At 40.9% G+C, this 17,451-nt stretch overlaps 1 protein-coding gene across 1 annotated transcript in view; it reads right to left on the bottom strand.

Annotated features, from left to right (window-relative positions):
• Window positions 1–17,451, bottom strand: part of LOC306970884 (FRAS1-related extracellular matrix protein 2-like) — a 101,519-nt gene that overhangs the window by 16,995 nt on the left and 67,073 nt on the right. The window contains exons 7-12 of the mRNA XM_079566946.1: window positions 8,301–8,450; window positions 7,856–8,065; window positions 7,194–7,391; window positions 4,216–4,380; window positions 3,552–3,734; window positions 1,043–1,173 (exon numbers count right to left, since the gene is read on the bottom strand). Of these exons, the coding sequence (XP_079423072.1) occupies window positions 1,043–1,173; window positions 3,552–3,734; window positions 4,216–4,380; window positions 7,194–7,391; window positions 7,856–8,065; window positions 8,301–8,450 (1,037 nt within the window). The remainder of the gene's footprint in view (window positions 1–1,042; window positions 1,174–3,551; window positions 3,735–4,215; window positions 4,381–7,193; window positions 7,392–7,855; window positions 8,066–8,300; window positions 8,451–17,451) is intronic.

Consider the following 17,451-nt stretch of genomic DNA (forward strand, 5'->3'; position numbering starts at 1 on the left):
AGGTTTGGACTACCTTGAAATCAGATGGCCAATGGAACAAGCATGTATCCACTTGAAATAAGAGAAATTTACTTGCACACTTAATAAGACCAAATAACAATTGAAATAAGAATCCCAATTATGACAAAAAGTGCTTGTTTAAAGAGACGAGATGCAAGTTGGACATTTTATGCTCACTACTGCCACCTCAGGTCTTACGCGTAACTGCAGTTTCTATATTAAGCTCATGCATGACGGCAATTCGGACCCGAAGTAACAACTTTTTGAGTGACAGTGCAGGACTTTAGAGGCAGTTGTGGTGAACAGGTCTGGGCTCATTCTACACATTAGGACATTGCTGGAACATATAGGGGGAGGAAAATACTTAGTTTTACCATTTTTAAACTCCCTATAGTCCCTTGAATTGACAATACATTAATCTAGTCTGAATCAACTCACATTCTTTTAATTCAAGCAATTTCAAGTCATCTACATTTTTCCCAGACAGTGTTGTTAAAGTCCACAGTAACTTGTGCAAAGCTTAGTTTTTTTTTTTAAACGTCTTCAGTAATGTTTAATAACCCATGTCACCTTAAGACAGCATTAAATGAATAATACTGTCATAGCCTGTTAGTATCTGCCTTTTATTCCCCACATTTCATTTCTTTGTGTCTGTTCTCATTCTTACAGCTTTTCTTTGCTAATCTATTATTTAAGGCCAATGTTTTCATCCCTCTTTTGGCTGCCGTAAAGTGCTGCCGATGTCTGGTCCAGGACACTCTTGTAAACCTGATCCCGGCTCTCGGAGGAGCTGACCTCCATAAATATGGGTCGATAAAAACCATAAAAAAACTTTTCTTATCACTTTACAGCGGCGTTGGCAGGTATACTTTTCAACTATAACAGAACACTCACTGGAAACTGAAGCGGGAGATTTTAGGGTGGTGATGTATAGTTGGCGAGCTTACTGGCTTGACAACGTTAATAATATTATATGATAAGATAAATGAAAGCCTTGCTCTGTATCTTCACCTTCCCATAACTCATTATACGTTCATCTGACCTGAGTTTCAGCCACCATGTTGTCGTCTGGCTTCAGGTGCAGCGTGAAGGCCTCCCTCATCTCCCTCACTCCGTCGAACAGCACCTCCACCTCCACCACGTGCTGCTTCTCGCCCCGCTTGAACTCCACGTCTGAAAAGGCACACGACCTGTTTTAAATGTAAATCCAACCAACACAACGCCGCCTCGCGAGTCTCATTTGAATTTGTGATAAGTCAGATGAGTTTTTCGAGTCATCTCCCTCGAAATGAACGGGGGGGCTTTGATAAAAAATGTAAAGCTGCAGAAGTTATCAGAGTTTGTGTTTCATTGGTCCAGCTCAATACACAGTTCGCTAAAAGGCTTCATCGGTCTCTCTTTGCAAACTGCCAAAGGTGCTCTATCTCCATTATATTCCTTTGCATTAGAAATATGCTTTGGGGAGAGAAAATATCGAGCAAAATGAGATATTTAACGCTGTGTGGTGTGAAAGGAGGGTCGGCACATAAAATTTGAATATATTCCTATAAATATTTCAAGCCATGATTAAGCAAAGAAAGGTGCTCAAAGTTTGACCAACACGAGGACGGTTTTACCCTGCTGACAAAGCTTTGACAAAAGTTGAAATTCAATTAAAATGTACATGGGGCTCTGATGGACTATTGAGAAAATTACCTTTGAACCATTTGGGGATGGAATTGGCAATCACCGTTCTGGTCCCAAATACAATCTTTCTGCCATCGCTGACTTTCATTAAATAGGAAACTATAGGTTGAGCTCAGATGCACAGGAGACGCGCCAAAACTGCAGGAGGTATTTCTTTGCGCGGTAAGCAATGAATCCTGCGGAGCTTCAGACCACAGGTGCTCTTCTTTACAAAGTCCAAACATTTATTATTTACATGGTTTTTATCCGACATTTATTCTAAGACGCCAACAGTGAAGGAAGAGTCAAGCATTATGATAAAGCATTGGCCTAGAATAGTGCGTACTCTCTTTGAAGTTGTGTAATTAAAACTGTTCGTAAGATTATACAATCCTTCCTCAGTTTAGAGACCTTGATTAGTTCTCATTTAATTTACTTCAACGTTTGTTCTCTGCTGATTGAAGCATCTGTTTTCGAGGTTGACCTATATGGGTTTTTCAATGCCGATTTTTGGGGATTTTTATTGGCCAATAAGTGCGGCCGATATTTTTGACTGATATTTCTGGCCGATTTTTTTCAAATGTCTGGTCTATCTATAATCCTGTAAAAACAAAAAATGCACACCAATTTTATTTTATTACTTTGACTATCATACTTTCTGTCCCAGCTTCTTTGATTAGCTGCCGTTAGCATTAGCATACTTTTCCTAACCGTGGCAGTTTTTTTGCGACAATCAAAAATACATTTGTGGAGGTTAAAACTAACTCAGTGATTGAATTCTCCAGGCTCTGTGATTGAAAAGGACGTCCATATTGACTGAGGTTTGGTGAAACTTGTGTTTAACAAAGTTGTAGCTAACCAGTTTTCATCACAATGTTTTTCTGTTCCCCTAGGGAGCTATGAGTTGACTCGTTTTAAAGGAACAGGCCACCGTTTTTACATACAGAGATATGCTCTTACCAGAGCTTAGACGAGTTGAAGTGCTCATAAGGTATTATTACGCCTTACAATATAGCACCCCTTTTTATCCACGTTGAAAATCAACATGTTTCATTTTGTGTAACTAGACTTGGATTGTGTAACTTTCATGTAACTGTATTTAAATAGGGAAAACTTTGAGGAGCTTGGTCGCTTCTAGCTTCACCCCGTTTTGGAGCTGTAGGAATATGCTGGAAGAGGCTAAATGCTAACAATGTCTTTGGGCTATTTGCGTAACTGAGCGCATGCACAAAGACCAGACAGTTAAGCATCAACTTGTCTAAGCTCAGGTAAGAACATATCTCAGTGTGTAAAAACGGTGGCCTGTTCCTTTAAAGCCTTTACTTTGCTCTTTCCAATACAAAAAAACGGGAAGTCTATCACTTCCGGTCCCAGAGATGTCATTTTTTATCGGCGTTAGATTGGCCGATATTATATATATTGTAAAATCTCCAAACATTGGCCTGATATATCACCCGGCCGATATTCGACCTCTAATCTGTTTGATTCAGTAGTACTGGTTTGCACTTTCCTGAACAGCACAGAAATATCATATTTATAGGAAGGAAACAATCAGGAACAATGGATAACATTACATTCTACACCATGTTTCAATATTATTACAAAAATACAAATTTGTTTTTATACTGGGTTGGAGCTTATTTGTTTGGTAAATCATTATCATTAAATAAGGTAAAATAGTTGCATAAGGGATTCACATGCCATTTTCAACCTACAATACTTCAGAAAATGGCAATAATAAAACTCACTTTCAGGAACAACAGATAAGAGAGTAAGAAAAAGTAATCTGTGTTTGTGTAGAGTTATGGAACCTATAAATGCACTGTAAAGAAAGCGCAGGAAGGTGATGTGTCAGCAGCAAAATAAAGTATCTGTGCCTCCCTCACCTTGAGAAACTGGGTGATAGTCCTCTCCGGAGACCGCAGACCCGTCTTTGGTGTGGACTCGAACCACTGACACTTTGGACGTGTCGCCCAGGCGCACCACGGGGACCTGCACCATGGCAACAGAGCCCGCCTCCTTCGGCTCACTCACACTGAACTTAGACTCAGAGAAACGAATGATGGGCTCTGAAGGGCACACATAACACGCGGAATATATTTGTGAGCATTCAAACAAATTAAAAGTACACTTTCAGTAAACAGCAGCAGAGACACCCAAATGGCCAAAGTGATTGCACTGATTATATGCAGTGACATGCTTCTCATTTGTATCATAATTCAATGTCTACAAATAGATGACTGTATAAGCCCTGCTATTGCGTTCAGTTAATATTTGTTTCATGCATATATAACAAAACAGAAGCAATTAAAACAATCTCAATACAATTATTCTTTGTTTTTGTAACCATACTTTAACTATAGAGCAGATTTTAGACATAGCCACCAACCGTTTTATTTACAGGAGCCTTTTGCATGTGTTCATTATATGTTTTATTTCTAATTACCCATTGTGATTATTGTGTTTATCCTTTGATCCTAGCATGAAGCACATTGAGTTGAATGTAGCTGTACTTTATCCCGCACTCCACACAGTGCTATTAGAACGTACTGTCTGCAGTGTCCTTGATCTTAACCAGAGTCTCATTCAGGTCTCCAACTGACGCCCCGAACTGTGAGTCGCTCTTGGGGCTGCCCAGGACCAGCCGCAGCTCCTCTCCCTCCTCGAACAGGGAGTCGTCCACCAAAGACAGGACGCACGGCTTCTCTGCCTCCCCTAGAAACACAAACCAAAAAGTTATTAGTCACTGAGGTCAATCAATACTCTCATATTGGCAAGGCAAGTTTATTTGTAGAGCACATTTCATACACAAGGTAATTCAAAGTGCTTCACAAGTACATAAAATTATAAGAAGGCAGGTCAAATCAATTGAATATTTATGTAGTGTAGTTTATGCAGTGGTCGAAAAGAACATAATAACCTTTTGTACTGCTCTATTGCAGTATGTGGCAATGTGTGGTATATCCACACTCATATCTGCTGCTAACACTTAATGCACCTTTACCTAATCTTATAGTTTTCAATTTTCATACTTAATTGTTTATCTACATTATGTGTACGTCATGTATTTTCCGGACAATAATTCGGCCTTTTTTTCATAGTTTGGCTGGGGGTGAGACATATACTCAGGTGCGACTTATACTGTATATAAAAATACGTAATTTCACATGTTTGTTATTTTCACACTAACAGCGCTAGAGGGCACTTTAGGCTTGTGTACCAGTATCTGCTACACCTGTGCGGTTGAACAATGACAAATAAAGCACTCACTTACATACGTACAGCGAAAATTTCAAAAAATTGTAAAGTTTGGAAAGAGCGAGAAACTAATGAGGGACTGGCGAAAAGTGGAGGTTACCCTTCCTGCAATGAAGAGAACAAAAAAGCTAATGGCGGGCTAAAAGCTCGATGGCCACAGCTAGAGGAACAAGTTTGCAAATGAGTGCTTGAACAACGTGCTGCCGGGAGATGCTTGTCTACGCCTCCATGCCCAGGGAGTTGCCAAGGCTGGTGCGACTTACACTCGACCGAAAAAAAAACGTAGTTGTGAACCTGTTCATAACCATGGCAATAAATACAATTCTGATTCTTAAAGCCACTACCTGATTTTTTTTTTGTAAGAACATTTGTTTTGTACTCATTCCGTATATTCTAAACAAAGCTAATTGAAGGAAAAAGACATCAAATTACAAAGCATTTGGATCAATTGCAGGAACTTGCAGTGACAGTTCTCTGAAAAAGTGACCCTGCTAGTTGTGTTTCACTTAGAAAGGCAGCCCTGTATTGAATTGGGATGTTAAAATTGTGTTAGGAATCTCATGAGTTTAGACCACAACTGACATTTCAAATTACCGTATTTTCCGGACTATAAGTCGCTCATGAGTATAAATTGCACCAGCCTTGGCAACTATCTGGACATGGAGGCTTAAAGGCACTGTTGACAAGCCTCTTCCTGCAGCATATTGTTCAAGCACTCATTTGCAAACTCATTCCTCTAGCTGTGGCCATCCAGGTTTTTAACCTGAGATTAGCTTTTTCTGTTTTCTTCATTGCAGTAAGTCTGACCTAGGCTTTTCACCAGTCCGTCTCAAGCTTCTTGCTCACTCCACACATTTCTGCTGCTTCATTGCTGTTTTTTAAATCTTCAGTGGTACAAGAGTAGCAGATACTTGTACACAAGCCTAGAGCGCCCCCTAGTGGCTGTGAAAATAATAAACGTGAAATTGTATGTTTTGATAAGTTGCATCCCCAGCCAAACAATGAAAAAAAAAGCGACTTATAGTCCGGAAAGTACGGTACTCACTCTCTCTTGCATTGTAACGAAAATGGCCTTAATTTAATTTATTCAGTAAAAGTAAAGATACTCCTCGTAAATATTACTCCAACTGAAGTATTTTGTCAAAATTATTTTCAACATAATTCAAAATAGTAAGTCCAAATGATCTAAATCCATTCTGTTTCAACAACAGTGCTTTTTTTAATATTACATCTTCACATATCCAAAATTGTTCTGCAGTCTAAAGACAAAACACAGCCAACGTTGTACTTTTTTACTGAATATATTATACTGAAGCCTAAATAGAAATGCAATAGCGGGGAGAGATTTTATTATTATCTTCCCAGTGTCTTTTCAAATGTAGTGGAGCAAACGAACAAAGCGCTCACATAAGATACAGATCCTTAAAACTGGCTAAACTAAATCTACATCTAGTTTGTTATTGACCTCCTCTGGATTTGTGCATGAAAGGTTTTTTGTTGAACAGTCTGTTGCATAGCACTTTTCTACCTCCACTCTACTTCACACAAGGAACCATTCCTGCATTCACTTCATGCATTTGCACTCGCATTCATCCACCAGTGAAGGCAGAGCAATTAAATGAAACAGATGATGAATGAATTGTATTAGGTATACCTGTTTAACTGCTCGCATCGATAGTGTACCAGCCAGCCTGTGCTTTAAAGCTTATAGAAGAGAACGGCGGCTTTCAGAAGTTCAAATCGTGCATCAAAAGGAAGAAAGAGGATTTAAGTGACTTTGAACGCTGTACGGCTGAGTATTTCAAAAACTGCTGTGAGACTGCTGGGATTTTATGCTCAACCATCTCTTGGGTTTATGAAAAATGATCCAAAAATCACACTTGTACAGACCAAAAAGAAGTTGAATATCCCCCAAAAATTACTGCTGGCCTCAAAGGAAAGGAATGTCAAACTTGAACTCGTAAGGTGTACCTCTTAAAGTGGCCAGGAGGTGTCTGTTTATCAGTAAAATAATAACCAAATTGCGTGGATTCGATGGAGGAAAAACTCAACTGTATAATATTGTCTCTCTTCCTCACTTCTCCAGCTCCTTTAGACGTTAGAGAAGCTGTTTGCTTACATACAGAGTGGCAGCGCAGCAGGTAATGTGTTACTTTGTGAAAGTGTTGACGTGGTGAAAAAGGTGACAATTCTCTAGAGAGCTGTTTCTTAAATTAAAGCAGCGTCAAGTTTGGTGAGAAAGAAAGAAAGAAAGATTTGCTTAAGTTCACCTGGCTGAAAGGTGATTACAGAAGCGTCGGTGTTGGGACGCTCTTCAAAGTCAGAGCCGACCTGAGCCGAGCCCTGTCTGGTGTAGCAGCGGACGCTCGATTTGTGCCGGATGTCGCCACTGCGGTAGAGCATCGCCGAAATCCGCCCATCGCTCTCCTCTCCGGAGTACAACGGCTCACGGAACTGCACCTTTGGCACTGACGAGGCAAAAAAAAAAAAAGAATGAAAGAAAGAAAGGCGCATTGTTTAGTGTTTTCAGACAATATAATAGATGGCAATGTCACAGCAGGTTTGGTTTTATGTAAACTCTGTAATTAATGTTGTGGAAATGGTGAGAGAATGATGAGATAAACAAATTAGCATGTTAAAATGCAATACACTGTTGAAATATCCGCAATAACACAGTATAATTATTTCAAGCTAAATAAAATGCTGTCAATTTGGCTAACAAAAGAGAATAACACAGTGCTTTTATATTTTACTTGTGTGTCATGACTTCCTCTATGGTGTTGGGGGAGGATTTATGCCACAACATTCATCATAGGCACTGGTATTGTATCATTACTCAGTGCCCTTAATCAGTGTACAATAACTAACACTCGCCCCCATAACTTTGAGATGCGCCTCAAGTAATTCTGAAGGTAAGGTCACATTCACTCACGGTCCGACACAGAATCGTTGATGAGGACAGAGGCTTTGGCCGGTTCCCCCAGCACCCCGTTCATCGGCATCCGGAGCACCAGATCAAAGCTCTCGGGCCCCTCCAGCTCGGGACGTCCCAGGTCATCCAGGATGGTCACTTTGAAAGTCTGCATGCTCACGCCGGGCGCGAAGTCCAGGTTACGACTGATGCCCACATAGTCCACTCCGGCTGTAAATTCAGGACAGTTTCATGAAGAAAGGAGTCAGTTTTGTGTGACAGGGGAGTATTTGTATATATTCTTGTGTCATTGGACAATATGCCTCAACAATGTCAATCTGCTGACACGCTTCAATAAGGGACGTTTCGACTGGCTGGTGAACTTGTGGAAAAATTCAACATCAAATGAATACAAGACAAGATGTTCCACCTGTAGGGGAGGTTTGAGATACGATCGGCCGCTTACCTTCTGCAGACACAGGCTCAGACTTGCGGGACCGGACGGTGACTGTCCCGGTTTTGGATAGGTCTGTTCCTGTCCTCCACACTTTGACCTCCACATGTCCAGCGCTCTCATCCACGCGGTACTCCACCTCACCAAAGTAAAAGACGGGAGCTGTGAAGACAACTTTACCGTCAATTCAAAATCGTGGTACAACACAGCTGAATGTAAATCAACAGGTCTTCCAGCCAATTCAGCAGTAAAAGCTTTCACCTTGGAGGAATAAAATGGAAGCCTAATTGCGTTAAACGGTACAGGAGAAGCAAGCATTCATTTGCTTTCAGCTAGCTCGCCTACTTGTAGTCTTTATACATAAATGCTGTATTGCTTCATACAGGACAGTTTTAAATGTATATCTAAGTTACTTAAAGGGGGGGTATTATGCAAAATCAACTTTTCAAGCTTTACATCATGTTATTATGTCATTCCCTCATTAAAAACATGCCTGAAGTGCTGCCTTGGCACATTCACGTATTTTTGAGTAATCTGTAAAAACTCTGATGGCAGCCATTTTAGGGATAGGTTTGCCTGAGTCCTCCTAGGAACGCCCCCACCTCCTGGACACGCCTCCGAGCTTTCGTCACCAGCCGAGTAACCGACCACTGCTCCTCAGCAGAACCCCCTCCCCACTGATGCCACAGACAGCGTGTGGAGGGGGCGTGTCGGAAAGAGTCAGAGGTTCTTAAAGAGACAGAGGCCTATTTCAAGACATTCACTATAGCCATTTTGAGAGAGCAATTTTATACAAGGCAGTTATTCTAATTTACTGCATTTCCAGACCAACAGAAGGTTTGGTCATCATTGTAGTGTGATATAGACTGGTGCTAGGTGATTGAAAAAAGCATAATACCCCCTCTTTAAAGCTACTCTGTGGGACATTCCAGGTTAAGTGTCGTTATACGTGAGAAGAGCAATTACACCGCCGTAAAGGTTAAAGAATAAACCAACATGCCAGTGAGATATCACATGCTCGTTTGCGTAGTGTGTATTGAAAATGAGCAAATGGAAGAGGACTTAAAGTATTTAAATCGTATGTAATGTCATCTCTATGGAGACGGGCTAGTGATGTCATACCAGAAAGTGATCAGTCAGGTGTGAGAAGAGAAGAACTCGGTTTACCTCTTACCCCCCACCTTAACGGAGCGCATTTTCCCCAGTTTGGCTTTACCCAAATCTAAAAGCTTCTCGACTGGAGAGCAAAAGTGACATGCCTCATTTGAAAGCTAAGACCTACAAAGCGTTTCAAGCATTTTTGTCGTATTTTTGTCCCTTTTTTTTGTGGCTTTTTGTTGAGTTTTTGTCACATTCTTGTGTCACTTCTTTGTCGGTTTTCGTTGCTTTTTCATCGTTTTCGGTTTTTTTAAATTGATTTTTGCCACCTTTATTGTTGTTTTTTTTAGCTTTTTAGATTTGGGTAAAGCCAAACTGGAGGAAATGTGCTCGGTTCAGGTGGGGGTTAAGGGCATTGTTACTGTATATGGCTCGCAATCTGTGTCAACTCATGTTAAAGACCCAGAGAGCACTGTTTTACAATTTGAGGTATACGATTATAAACTGTGACAAAATAAAGGCATGGATGCATGTAAACAAACTGATAGACTCATATTCTCAAAGTGAGTTGTCAGTTGTTACTGCAGCAAAGTAAGTACTGTGTCCTTGTTCCTGTTTGCTGCTCTGAAGTGTGCTTATTCCTCTTTATGTTCTGAGCTATAGTAGATACCTACAGAATCCATTATATCCATTTGATGCACTAACGTAACAAACAACCTTCAGTCTATTTTCAAGCGCTAAAACTCTGTTGTCTGGCTGTCCTTATGTGCACCTGTGATAACACCAGACCTGTGCTCAACTTGGACAGCTCTCATTTGTACAAACAGTCACCACACACAGAGGTCAAAGCAAGACAGTCCATTAGTCTGACTTAAACCACAGGGAGGAGGTGACCTTTAGCCTTTCGCTGCCCCCTCCTGGCCTCTGTCCCTCTTTCATTGCCATCATTCTTCAGGACTAAAACCTCTCTAAGTACCTGGGGAAGCAGTGGCATGGAAAACAAAGCGTGGATGCAGCGTGTTCAGCCTTTTTCTAATTATTATTATCAGTTTGATATCAGATTATTTTTAATAGTGAAAAAAAAAATCTACACTGGCGATGATTACCCTTCATTACAGGGTTCTCTTATCTGTAAAAAGAGCCACAACCAATTTTGAATTAGCATGTGAATGTGGAGACAAACCAGACCTAAACCAGTGGTAAATTAGATCTAACTAACCCTAGTGAGACTCAATTACACCATGACTAAAACGTTTACAAACCTGGACTGGACCAGGACTACTTTCCCAGTGACAGAAGTATTCAGACAATATACAACTGCATTTTAGAAACTGAAAAGATCAATCCTCTCGGTCTCAGTCATAAGTTTCATAAAGCTTTGAAAGGAACAGGCCACCGTTTTTCCATACTGAGATATGTTCTTACAGGAGCTTAGACAGGTTGATACGTACCTGTCTGGTCTTTGTGTGTGCCCTCAGTCACGCAAAAAACCCAAAGATGTTGTTGGCTTTTGGCCTCTCCCAGTATATTCCTATGGCTCCAAACGGGGGTGACATTGGAAGCTATCACGCTCTTCCACGGGCACGCACAAAGACCAGACAGGTACGTATCAACTCGTCTAAGCTCAGTATGGAAGAACTGTGTGTGCTCAATCATACAAAAAGACCAAACATGTTGCTAGCATTTGGCCTCTCCCAGTATATTCCTATGGCTCCAAAACGGGGTGAAACTAGAAGCGACCAAGCTCTTCCACGGGCACACACAAATACCTGACAGGTGTGTATCAACTCGTCTAAGCTCAGGTCAGAACATATCTCAGTATGGAAAAACGGTGGCCCGCTCCTTTAATGTACAGCCTCTATACAATGCCTGGGTGAATATTCTTATTTACAGTTTATTCAAGAAGAAAAGTATGAACATTTTCAGTATTCCAACAAAGAAATAAATGGCAGGGAATGAATACTTCCTGAGCCCACTATATGTGTGTGTGTTTCAGGTGGTATAGTGAGAGAAAGCGGGCCCCCAAGACTGCTCAAAGGCTTGTTTGAACTGGCATTGTTTCCTGAGGCAGCAAAGAGGAGGCAGGCCAATGTGGATTTAACAACTTCATACTCTCACCGCCGAGCCCAAACAACAGACAGAAATGAAAGTTATCCCGCACCTGTTTTAAGCTCTTTCCTATAAAGTGAGCGGCATAGTCCAGAAATAGCACATTACATTTAGATACAGAATAATAAACTTGATGGAGGCGACATTTTAAGTTGAACGAATGCAATTTTAGAGGAAGGTATATTGCTTTACTGTAAAGTGAACGGAACTGCCTATTGAAGCCGTCTCCGTCCAGGCAGAGCACATGTTAGAGTTCACGTCACGAATCCAATACTGCTGCAGAAAAGCTATGAGGAAATCACTGCACAATAGGAGACAAAGGGGTAAAAACGCCTGAAGGATAGACTGACCGCAGTAGTTAAGACTTTTGACTTGACTGACTGACACCCAAATGTTACGGCATACGTCCAACACTTCACCTGTGCCCTCCTGTTTCCATCTCAGACCGGCTGTTGTTTCCCTCCCACACACTTCGCTTCACAAAACAGATGTAAAAGCCAGATTGTGATGCAAATGTGGTATTAACAGAGATGAAAACAAACAAGCAAACAAGGAACATACAGACTGTGTAGGAGGGGAAACATCCATGGGTGAACAATGGGGTGCGTCGGCTTGTTTGTTCAGCAGTAATTGTTTTTTTCTGAGTGTTGATAGTTATTATTGTGTGTATTTATCGCATTTCTAGGTTTATGTATCAAGTACTGAAGCGTTTACAAACAGCGAAGTCAAATTTGCTAAAGGAAACTAGATACGTTTGGGGTAAATGATGGACTGTAGTGCCCTGACCAAAGCAAGTGTATGTATTTTATCCATAACACTAACATTATACTTTCCTGCCTCAATATATTGAACTTCAAATTTGTTATCGTGACAGGCCTAGCACGATAAACGATATTATTGACTCTAACAATACTAGATGCTGTCAACTCTCAGGTATAAAAATGACAGTAAACCTTTGCTCTAAAACTGCATCATCATATACTAAAACCCCACACAAGCTGCAATGAACATGAAATATAATGTAACTCACTTTTCAGTTAGAAATCAAAGGGGAAATGCTAATAAATGCACAGACGAGAAATATCGAGCCCAAAATATAACCTTTATCTGTTATTTTTTTTAAACGATAGGTCGATATAGTAATTATCGTGACAGCCCTACTTCCTACCACAACAACTAAACAACACATTGTTACTAACCTCTTAACCCCCGCCTTAACCGAGTGCATTTTCAGGTGGGGGTTAAGAGGCTAATTTGACATTTAAAATAATCAACACATATTCTAGAAATACATAATTGTTCTGTACTAACAAAACAATTCATACTGTCTTTTGTACAGTCTTTAATGAAATCACAAAAGCGCAACAGTAAATTATTGTTTGACAAGCGGATTTATCAAAAAATAATAACTGCAGTGCTACAAAAGATCATACGTTTGCCTGTAATAAGTCCTATGCCAAAGGATCCTGGTTTGTGAGGCATATGACTTTAACCCTAAAACAGGAAACGACCACTGAGCCGCGTGTTCGCACATGCCCCGAATGAATCTTTTGAGTGATGAGCGCGACCCTCTCCCTCCAGGGGCTGCGCAGCTTCAGCACTTTGCTTTAGCACTTAGCCTTGTGTGAGGGCTGCGAAGGTGTGAAGCCAAATTGGGATAATTACTGAGAGTGTGCGTGCGCTCGAATGTAGCATATTTGTGTGTGTGTTGTTAAATACCGTTTACAGAGCATTCTCAGCTGTCTGTGGAGCGCGGATGGAGAAGGATGTGACTAACAAGACCTAAGTGATGCTCCTTTCTGCAGCTTTTATCCTCCACATGGTAATTTCAGACCGCACATTTCTCTACTATGCGTTATAGGCGAAGGTGCTTATTTGACAAGTGGGAAAAAAAAAACATAACACGTTACATGTATTTAGGGTAAAACAGGAGACTGCAGGCCGGAAAATGTAAAGAGGGAAGTTAAAAACGTGTTCAGTCATGCAAAGAATACATGTATTATAGATGTCTGGGCTGATCAGGAGTTTCCAAAAATAAATAGCAAAAAGTTATCTGCATATTTTAGTGCATTTTTTTTCTTGTTTTTGCTCATTGCTGGCAACGCTACTTAAAGCAGTAACTTGTTTTCCTTAAGTTACTCTGGGGGTAAGAGGTGTTAATGTGATGATTGGTGGGGTCTTCCATCTCCCCCTGGTGTGTCTGGCCAGAAAACCACAACTGCAACTTTGCTGCCTACGGGTCAGAGCCACCAATACACACTAATCGAATCACGAAGAAGAAGCTAACAGCTTTACAGCCCAGTTTGAGTGAAAAAAATGATCTCCATTGTGTAATTGGTTGTACAATATCCCTCTCTCCCTTTCTCTTTTCTGTCAGCGTAGTATTTACTTTATTTAGTATCTCACGGACAATTAATGAGTAAAAAAAACGCAACATGATACGACACCTGCAGTGGCGGTTATGTCCTGTAGGGGCATGAGTTACTTAGTACTGCTTTAAGTTTCCCCCCTGGAGCACTTCACTTGTAACATTCTTGAATGTCCAAATAAAGTTAGACTGCAAGTTGGTTATTGCATTCATTGATAAACATTGAGTCGCTCCCTCATGTTCTATGCACCTCCTCTAAGTAATTGATAAGTCTTCTGTTCATTCACTCAATGTAAATAAGGCATACGAGGCATGCAGGGTACGCAGCCATACATAAAAACACGGTAAACCATGCACAACAGCCTTCTTTTATTAAGTATGGCCTGCCAGCAAGTAAGAGATTTAAATGAAAAGTATGTTTTTGAAGAGTTAAAAATGGCAAAAAACTAAATAGGAAATGGGTCACAGCTCTGGAACTGATCATCGTCCGGAGGTAATGCTGCCAAAATCCCATAGTTGGCAGAACCATCATTGCTAACAGGAAGAAGCTTTAGCTAAGTAGTTTTCATACTAATCACTAAGATCAATGCCATAATTAAACAAGATATGGATATTATGCGCTACTCAATTCAAATGTGCTTGCAATGGTTGTATTACAGTCTGTGACTTAAGCTTCCTCGCAGTTATTTGTAGTAGTAATACATTCATTTATTCTAATAAATGCAAATTGGTTGCTACACTTTATTAACTGTATAGGAAGTATATATCGCTAATGTCTATTGTCGGATGTGTATATGCATGAACCCATGTAAATTATGTCAAGTGTGATTAAGCTATATCACATATTTTGCATCTTGTTCACAGCGAATGATAAAAAGATTAACACATCAAATTGTGGTAAGTGTTGTTGAAAGAAGCCAATATGCAGACAAGCGGTATAGTGGCGAACTGGAATAAGCTGTCCACAGCAAACTCTTAATGAAATTCATTTTATATATGTTCCTGCTGCTTTGGGATTTGCCCTTAAATCATTTAAAAAGTACAGTATTTGACCAATGCACAATAGCAGGAGGCTGCGTGTGTACTCTGTCCTTGATAGGGGGCAAGGAGATGTCACTCGGGCTCATGACGTGGGGTGCAGCCATGCAGAGCACAACTCCCAGGCAGACTGCTACTATACACCGTAATCTGATAAAGTACTAAATCTAGCACTGACACCCCTGGGCCTTTTTCAGCTAAAGTGAGAGAAGGGAAGGAGGAGATGGAGGAGAGCACAGGATGAACTTGACTTTGACCCCAGGGGAAGGGAAAACAGGGCCAGAGAGGACTGTAACGGTCACTCCTGGACTCTTCCAAGTGCACTTAACTTTGATGTCAAATTTAAAGTCCATCTGCGAGTTTGGGTAAACAGGCAGTGGTAACTTTAATGGGCCATTTTCCTCTGAGAGTCAGGGTCAGATGGAGACTTCAATATAACTGTGTGAATGTGTGGGTGCACTGGTAACCTCCAAGCAGAAAAATGGCACAAAATCTTTCAAAACTGTTTTTTGTTGTATTCAGTAAACACACTTCAGTGCTCTTTACTTATCTATTTAAAGGCACACTGCGTAACATTTAGGATTATACTGATGGCAACAATCCAAAACATGCTCCCAATGACCAGTTCAATGCAGAAAATGCTATTTTTGCAGTGGGCAGTCAAAGAATGGATTTGAATGAGGACCTAACCTATTTAAATCTCATATTTGGCTTCCTTTAGTCAACATCTCCTTGGAGACGAGAGGGAGATGTCTCGCTCCCAGAAGAGTTACCATCAGGTCTTAGGAGAGCAAATACACACGTTTTTTTGTACACATTTCATTAATGAAAATTCACATAGAACACTGGCAACTACAGTAACAAGAGACAGGACAGAGGACAAGGCAGGACAGGGGAGACAGAGAACAGGCAGGGTTAGGCAAAGACAGAGAGCATGTAAGTAAGGATTAAACAACAAGGAGCCGTGCTCGATACTATAATTTGATGCACGGCATCATCGAGTTGTTTAATCCACTTATACCACGGTCCCACAAACATTTTCTAACAAATGTTATTTCATTTACTAAACTGGCTAGATATGCCAAACTACCGGGAGCCATTCTCTCGCTGCTGTGAGGATCTCCGTCAGGCTCAACAAAACAACATAAGCACACGCTGTATCGCCAGGATCACAACACAACAGGACTAACCCAGCACTTTTCCGTGGAAGTAAACATCGATATTCAGCACTCCTGGCCAGGAATTATTTCACTTTCACGCTGTTTAACCTGAAGTTTTATGTTTGACTTTACTTATCCATCCAAATATGCTTAAGTGCAGGGATCATTTAATGTAGGTCTGAAAATAAAGAATAGTGCCTTAAATGTTTTCAATAGAAATGGAAAGCTCATATTTGCTTGCTCTCCTCTACTTTCCATTCATTAAAAGTTTTGTTTTGGCCAAAAAGGTTTAAATGAAACAAAAAAATCCATCTCATTCGTTCCTGTCTGTTTATCTGATTTAGCTGTGTTATGCGTTGTTATGCGTTGCTACGGCGATGCCCGAGGGGTCGCTGCGTTCAACGCCCTAGGACGAGTTCGTTCAAATGTGTTACTCCACTCCGCTGCGCGTCGTGGTGTTCTTGACTCCGCGTCGTGCATTATAACCGTCTAATGCACGGCTCCTCGTTGTTTAATCCTTACATATAACCGGACTATGTGTGTGGTCATACGAAAATAACGCACGCCAGCTAGCCTTGGAAAACAGTTTTAATGCACTTCGCGTCACGGCGAAGTAAAAAAATAAATGTTGTAGGTGGTCTCAGTTTATAAAGTATTTATAATGCAGTGCACCTCCACAAGGCACTCAAAGTGAGGAAAAAATATATAATTATTTTCCAAACGGTGCCAATTACAGTAGTTACTGTAGGAAATAAGCATCTCACTTGTTTTGGTCATTGGGTGAACTATTCCTCCAATGCCATACGAAGCTGGACTTTTCTTCAAGAATTGAGCGACTCTTGGACTTGGACTTTGCAAATGTACTTAACTCTGGCTGTGAGCTGCATGTAAGTTTGCCTTCACAGTAAGTAAACAGTTTGTGGCGGCCGTTTTTGAAACCATTCATCGTGAATGAGTCAGGGTCAGGAGCAGACTGCTGTGTGACTGTCTGGTGCAGGTATTAGAGCTGTATCCGGCGGCGCACTATCCTCCGGGAGGCTAAAAATGACACATCATCTCTCTCTGGAGTTTCACAAACACATTTCCATCCCTTTGAACTCCGCACCACGACTGAAGTCCTCTGACAATTTACTAACTATGTGACAGCGTGTCATGTGGCTTGTTAACCAGCCTCTCGATGCCTGCACACGCACTATCCTATTTGACGTGGCACTATTGTTTTGTAACCCTAAGTGAGTTCCCCTTAGTAATCTGTCATTGTATTATTTATCGAGCTGCCTTCTCCAAATTCCTGCCCTATCTTTTCTGATAGGGGTGACAATTAGACGGAAGATGAAGAGAAAAGGAGATTTTACTGGAGCGGCGAGGGACTTCCTGCTCTTTGAGGCAC

Source organism: Gobius niger (genome assembly GCF_951799975.1).
Source record: "Gobius niger genome assembly, chromosome: 11".
Taxonomy (NCBI): domain Eukaryota; kingdom Metazoa; phylum Chordata; class Actinopteri; order Gobiiformes; family Gobiidae; genus Gobius; species Gobius niger.